General features: G+C 41.7%; 1 protein-coding gene across 1 annotated transcript; it reads left to right on the plus strand.

The window, feature by feature from the left end:
- Positions 1 to 101: 101 nt before the first annotated feature.
- mmachc (metabolism of cobalamin associated C) lies at positions 102 to 4400 on the plus strand. The gene is made up of 5 exons (XM_054790509.1): positions 102 to 219; positions 375 to 572; positions 637 to 789; positions 1027 to 1203; positions 1278 to 4400. The coding sequence occupies exons 1-5, from the start codon at positions 130 to 132 to the stop codon at positions 1464 to 1466; spliced, it is 807 nt and encodes a 268-aa protein (XP_054646484.1). The 5' UTR covers positions 102 to 129; the 3' UTR covers positions 1467 to 4400.
- The last annotated feature ends 2655 nt before the right edge of the window (positions 4401 to 7055 follow it).

Consider the following 7055-nt stretch of genomic DNA (forward strand, 5'->3'; position numbering starts at 1 on the left):
ACTCTAATTATCTCTTCAAACAGCGGTTATCGTTGTAGAAACGTCTCATTCAATCACCGAGTACAGGCCTCAGCAAGAGAACACCTTATCCCAGAATGCAAAGCGGTGGTATGATGACACGTAAAAAAAATGGCGGCCTCTACGGTCAACATGGAAAATGTCAAAAAGTTGCTAGAGGACAGCCTTTCAAAACTCGGATTTGAAGTCCACACGTTAAAGGTATTTTATTTACCTTTTACATGCCATCTAATAGAATATAATCGAAATACGCACGTAGTCAGTTGTTGCAACTCTCTGGTACTGTCCATTTGTGCTGGAGTGTTTGTTGTTTTCTCTGGCCTTAACAGCCTCTTTTTTCTGTGTTGTATTGTCAGGTAGGTTGGTACAACTCTGTGTTGACCCCCAAGCTGCAACTGCCATACCCGGATGACTGCCTGGCCATAGTGGTACTCAGCACTCCCTCTATGTTTGAACAAGCCTTCTTTCCCTTCATGGAGGAGAGAGGCTGCCAGGGGGTATCAGACCCCATTGACCAGTGTGTCAAGCACTGTGTCACCTCTGCTGTCTCACAGGTTTGTGGGTGTTGATTTGGAGAAGGAAATTGGCATTGCTTTACTAATTGTTCTGTCGTTTCAGTGTTTTCCAGGACAGAAGGTGGATGTGAGGTATGACTACGAACTGCTGCCCAGCAGGAAGCCAAAGTTCTTAGCGCAGACGGCTGCTCACGTGTCAGGAGCAGCTTTCTACTACCAGCAGACTGATGTTGCAGACCATCCCTGGCAGAATAAAGTACCGTATTGACCCATATATAAGACGACACTGTTTGTAAGACGAGCCTTTTTTTTGAAGACCCGTTTTTGCTAAACAATTTTTTTTGTAGTTATTTTATAAGAAGACCCCGTCCTCTTCAAACTTTTTTTCTTGGGGGGAAAAAAGTCTTATATTCAGGTCAAAATGCTCATCCTGACCTATATCGACCTAAGATGCCACCACAGCAAATGGACAATTTCTCTCTTTGCCTGACAGAAGCTGTACGGCGTGTGTATACATCCCAGGTTGGGGGGCTGGTTCGCCATCAGAGCTCTGCTGGTGTTTGAAGACGTCAAGGTGGACTCGGATGTGGTCCAGCCTGCGCCTCCTGACTGTGTGCCTTCAAGGGAGGACAGGATTCACCTCCTGGAGGCTTTCAACTTTAATTGGCGGGTTGGTACAAGAACGTTGACCGATTCATTGTACAGTTTGCATTGATTGATGACGCATGTTTTCCCCATCGCCAGGACTGGAGCTACAGGAACATAATCACTCCCACTCAGACCTACTCCCAGAAACAGAGGGACTATTTTGTCACTCCCCCCGCACAGCGATACACTCTGCTCAGGAGTTGGGGTCTCCTGCCAAAGTTGGATGAGCCATCTGCCCCCGAATGCAGCTCAGGTGAATTCAGTCAGATGAACGGACATGGCTAAGCTCCCGTGATGTTTTTTTCATTCAGTGGTATCTCACAGAGTCTAAAGATAGGCACCAGGGTCATTTTTATTTTTCTTGCTTTCAACATTTGACCTGATCATAACTGACTTTATCTATGCATAGTTCACAACCTTAGCACAAGTTTGGAAGTCATTTTTGTCGTTATATCACAGTTTAATACTGGAAAATTTTACATTTAAAATGGAAACACTCTAAAAATATAGTCGTCCCTCGTTTATCGCGGATAATTGGTTCCAGACCGCGCTAAGTGAATTTTTGCAAAGTAGGATTCAGTATTAATAAATGGAATATTTTTGTAGTTAGAGCATAGAAAACCTTTTTACGACTTTCTAAATGTTTTTAGAGCCCTGTAGATATGAAATAACACCCCTACAGTCACCTGTACACTCCTATTATTCTTTGTTTACACCACATTGCTGATACAAAGGCAACAGAATCACTCCAGGGACACAAGAGCCGGCCATGGCTTTAAGGATAGCATGCTAGCGAGCTAACTAGTTAGCCTCCAATTTATGTATTCTAAACTTTAGAAAGCGTTTCAAACTCTGTGGGGAAGAGGGAAAATGTAAGAAGCAAAAAACGTACCACTTCCACACAAAATGGGAGGAGAACTTTTTTTCCACTCCTATGTCGGACATGCCATGGCTGACTACATGCAATGTGAAGGTAATGTCATGTACGGTAATGTCTCATCAATGTTTTGTGTCATTACTGACGCCGAGTGACCAGAATACTACATATGACTCGTCTTTAAATATTTTTGACGAATAATGGGCCACAGTCAACCCAAAATGGCGATCATTTATAAATTAATTGATTTTTCAAAAGCTACAATAGAGTGAGGGAGCGATATCCAAACTGTGATGTAGCTAGGGATGACTACATAATAGTTGTTTAAATGTTAATGGCCAAGAGGCACCAAGGAAAGAGATAAAGGAACTTCTTACTTATTGAACTTGTCATCAAACCTCAAAATGGTCACATAATGGAATCAAGGGTATTGTTTTGGGTTTTTTTGTTTCATATTTTTGTTTTAATGCTGGTACTATATGTGATTCATGGGATCACTTTTTGGGGCATTTTTTCTTGAATTGAAATGAGAGTAAAAAATAAAGCTCTTACAAAAATGTTTGACACTGGACGCAGGATGATGAATTTATTCAGGGTATTCTAAAACGGAGAATTATATTTAAAAAGGCATAAAAAATGTCTAATTTAAAACGCTAGATACAGGCTGATGAATTTATCCGGGTTTTAAAAAAAAATGCAAAAAAACTTCAAATTCTAAATAATGATACTATAATATAATAAAATAATGTATATTTAGCAAAAATATACAAAAAAATACATTTCACACTATATTTTTTAATCATTTATTCTTTTTTAACCTCTTACACAATATAGTGGTGGATAAGAACAGGGTGGATCGTAGGCCGTTTGAGTTAAATGGGCATGTAATTGTAGAGGTCAACAATTCTGTGTATTCCGGGTCATGCATTAACAGCAAGGGCACCAGTGCACCTGAGATCAGGAGGAGTTTAGCAATGGCAAGGGGTGCAGTGCAGAGATTGGCTACTATCTGGAGAAGTTGAGGGATTAGTATTGCTTTCAAGGTCCGTCTGCTACGCGGTATCCTCTTTCCCATCGCCACGTATGGGAGTGAGTCATGGACAATGCTGAAGAGTGACAAAAAAAGGGTGGATGCTTACGACATGCAGTGCTACAGACGAATTCTGAGGATACCATGGACAGCGAGAAGGACAAACATCTGCGTGCTAAATCAGATAGGCGGCGGGCTTACGGTGCCCAATTCCATCAAGCAGTGCAATCTGCGTTACTTCAGCCATGTGATGCGGAGTGATGGACTTGAGAAGGTGATAATACCCGGCAAAGTCAACGGATGTGGTTTAGAGACATTAAGGAGTGGACTGACGCCATTCTGGAGGCTACCAAAGGACAGCGAGGGATGGAGGCATATTGAGATGGCCACAGCATTGCATTAGGCGACCAACTGAGAAGAAGACACTCTTATTATACAGTCATGTCTACAAGTTTTAGGAATGACACAAATATTACTTTTCGCAAAGTCTGCTCCCTAAGTTTTTATGATGGCAATTTGCATATACTCCAGAATGTTATAAAGAGTGATAAGATGAATGGCAATTCATTGTAAAGTTACCCTTTTTGTCATGAAAATGAACTTAATCCCCCAAAAAACATTTCCACTGCATTTCAATCCTGCCACAAAAAGGACCAGCTGACAGCATGTTAGTGATTCTCTGGTTAACACAGGTGATTGTTAACAAGGACGAAGACTGGAGAGGACTGTCATGCTGACTGAGTGAGAATAACAGACTTGAAGCTTTAAACGGAGGGTGGTGCTTGGTAATGTTCTTCTTCTTCTATTAACCATGGTTACCTGCAAGGAAACACATGCAGTCATGATTGCGTTGCACAAAAAGGACTTCATAGGCAAGGATATTGCTGCTAGTAAGTTTGCACCTCAATCAACCTTTTATTAGATCATTAAGAACTTCCAGGAGAGAGGTTCATTTTTTGAGAAGAAGGCATCAGGTTGCTCAAAGTCCAGCAAGCGTCAGGACTGTCTCTGAAAGTTGATTTGCTGTGGGATCTGGGCACCATCAGGGATGCGCTTGCTCAGGAATGCCAGCAAGCAGGTGTGAGTGCATCTGCTCGGCCTGGTGTCAAGAGGGGTAGCAAAAAAAAGCCACTTCTCTCCCGGAAAAACATCAGGGATAGACTGGTATTCTGCAAAAGATACATGTATTGGACTCCTGAAGACTGGGGTAAAGTCATTTTTTCTGATGAATCCCCTTTTCGATTGTTTAGGGCACATGTGTCAAACTCGTGCCCTGGAGAGCCGAGACGCTGCAGGTTTTCTCTCCAACCAGTTTCTCCAGCAGGTGCTTTAATTAATGAGCTCCTTCCCTCAAACTGAAGGTGTTGATCATTAAAATCACCTGCTTTTGTGACTGGCTGGAAAAAAAAACCTGCAGTGTCTCGGCCGTCCATGGCATGAGTTTGACACCCCTGGTTTAGGGCATCCGGAAAAAACGGTGAGCACCACCATCAGTCCAGTGTCATGCCAACAGTAACGCATCCTTTAAATCATTCCTGTGTGCTGTTGCTTCTCAGCCAAGGGAGTGGGCTCACTCACATTTTTGCCTAAGAGCACAGCCTTGAATAAGAATTGGTACCAAAACATCCTCTGAGAGCAACCTCTCCAACCATCTAAAAACAGCTTGGTGACAACCAATGCTTTTTCCAGCATGATGGAGCACCTTTCCATAAGGCAAAAGTGTTATTTAAACAGGCTCAGGGAACAAAACATTGACATTTTGGGTCCACAGCCAGGAAACTCCCCAAACTTTAATTCCTTTAAGAACTTTCGGTCAATACCCGAGAGACAGGTGGGGGCGTGAGAGGCAGGGAAGACTTTCAATATTAGTGCAGACCTGCCAACATGTATGAATTTGTCATACTCGGCATGCAATTTGACTTAAATACGCTTGTATGCTTCACTGCTCATCCATTTTGTTGCATTTTGCTGGTTTCACTTTCGAGTTCAGTCTGTACAGTACAGATAAGTAAATAAATATGATCAGATTCTCAGTATTTCAAATCGGGGGGAGTGGGGACATCTCTGTCAGAGCATGACAGAAAATAATTGAAAACCACTGACTTAATTTACTGTAACTGTCAACAAAAGCCGTTGACACGTAGGAAATGCTTATAATTATACTTCAGTGTATCATAGTAACGTCTGACAAAAATATCTGAAAACAGTAAACTTTGTGAAAACCAATACTTTTGTCATTCTCAAAACTTTTGGCCATGACTGTACACTCAACAGTCTTAATGATAGCAATAAGTATCAAATTAGCAAATACAGTCATTTGAGGGCACGTTCACGGTACAACCGCTAGGTGTCAGTATTGTGTTTTGTATGTTTAAGTGTGAATCTGCACCGCTTTAATGGTCTTTGCACATCGGAACACTTTCTGCTCCATTTAAATGTTTTAGTAGGATAGCGAGGTGATCTTTGAATAACTTTACTTCATGCGGCTGCACTTTTCTCGAATGAACTTCTCACCTGAGCCCATTTTCCCATCCGTGCCATTACAGTAGTATCTGTGTACTGAATCAGCACTCTAGCGAAGGCCTGCCGAGAGGCGAACCACAGAGTTAATTAAACTCCTACTGATACTGCATCTATTTCACTTTTTATCTATCTATCATCCCTTCTTCCACCCTATCATTGCAGTTACTCTATATACAAGCTTCTGGTTTTGCCGCAATAATGTTATTTTAGGTCTTGTGCACAACATTCTTGACTACTAGGTAAAGCGCCACCTAGTGGAAATCTTTAATTTAATCTTCCACGTGTGTTGCAAATTCATACCAGAGACGTTAATCAATATGGAAGCCCGTTTCCGCCACTGAAAGAAAACACATATCCCAATGGTAAGTCATTTTAAAAGTCAAAATTATGAAATAGGAAAGTCATAATTGTGAGATAAAAAGTCGATATTATGAGATACAAACTGCGCATGTGCCGAGGGCCATGTGACGAAGGCGCTAGTAAAGAAGGCGACACATGCGCAGTTTGTATCTCATAATTTCGACTTATCTCATAATTATGACTTTTTGTCTCATCATTTTGACTTTTTTCCCCTCATAGTTATAACTTACCATTGGGCTGTTTTTTTCCAGTGGCGGAAACAGGCTTCCGTAAATCAACACAACATTTTAAACAACTACATTGTATTAGGCTGCACTGTGACTGAGTGGTTAGCACACAGTCACACAGGCCACACAGTCAGGAGATCGGGAAGACCTGGGTTCAAATCTCTGCTGTGTGGATGTTGCATGTTTTCTCCGGGTACTCTGGTTTCCTCCCACATTCCAAAAACATGCATGTTTGGTTAATTGGCGACTCTAAATTGTCCATAGGTATGAATGTGAGTGTGAATGATTGTTTGTCTATATGTGCCCTGCGATGGGCTGGCGACCAGTCCAGAGTGTACGCCGCCTCTCCCCCGAAGTCAGCTAGGATAGGCTGTAGTGTAATACTACATGCACAAATGTTATATAAATTGTGGCACTTTACAAGACTTTTGACACCTTTTCCCACCTTTTAATCATTAAATCAGCTTTTTAAGAGCTTTAACGTACTGGAGGATTTAAGGAGCGCATGTATTCTGGTGAGTTGTAGTGCTCCTGGATGTTATAAATTATTAGCACCCAGCGCCACTGTGTCTGATTGACACAAAATGCACCGAAATCATCACGAAAAAAAGGTATGCTGTAAAGTTGTCATTTTGGTTTGCGAGGGCTATTTTCAAGGGTTGTACATGGGTCACTCATACATCAGCGCTCTAATTGAATCCTGTATACCAGTTATTATCTCTTTTTTTGCTGGTTGGCTCAAGGAAATGCCATGATTCCACTTAAGTGACCAAAAATGGTTCCCTGCAATGTGTGGTCACTCTCTTGTGTTTTGGGAAATGCAGCATTTAGATCTGAGAAGGGGAAAACATTATATA

This window comes from Dunckerocampus dactyliophorus, chromosome 10, assembly GCF_027744805.1.
Source record: "Dunckerocampus dactyliophorus isolate RoL2022-P2 chromosome 10, RoL_Ddac_1.1, whole genome shotgun sequence".
NCBI classification, from domain to species: Eukaryota; Metazoa; Chordata; class Actinopteri; order Syngnathiformes; family Syngnathidae; genus Dunckerocampus; species Dunckerocampus dactyliophorus.

Coding starts and splice junctions, on each gene's coding strand:
- mmachc (XM_054790509.1), top strand. CDS start 130: ATGGCGGCCTCTACGGTCAACATGGAAAATGTCAAAAAGTTGCTAGAG. Junction 790..1,026: donor ACCATCCCTGGCAGAATAAA/GTACCGTATTGA, acceptor TTTGCCTGACAG/AAGCTGTACGGCGTGTGTAT. Junction 1,204..1,277: donor CTTTCAACTTTAATTGGCGG/GTTGGTACAAGA, acceptor CCCCATCGCCAG/GACTGGAGCTACAGGAACAT.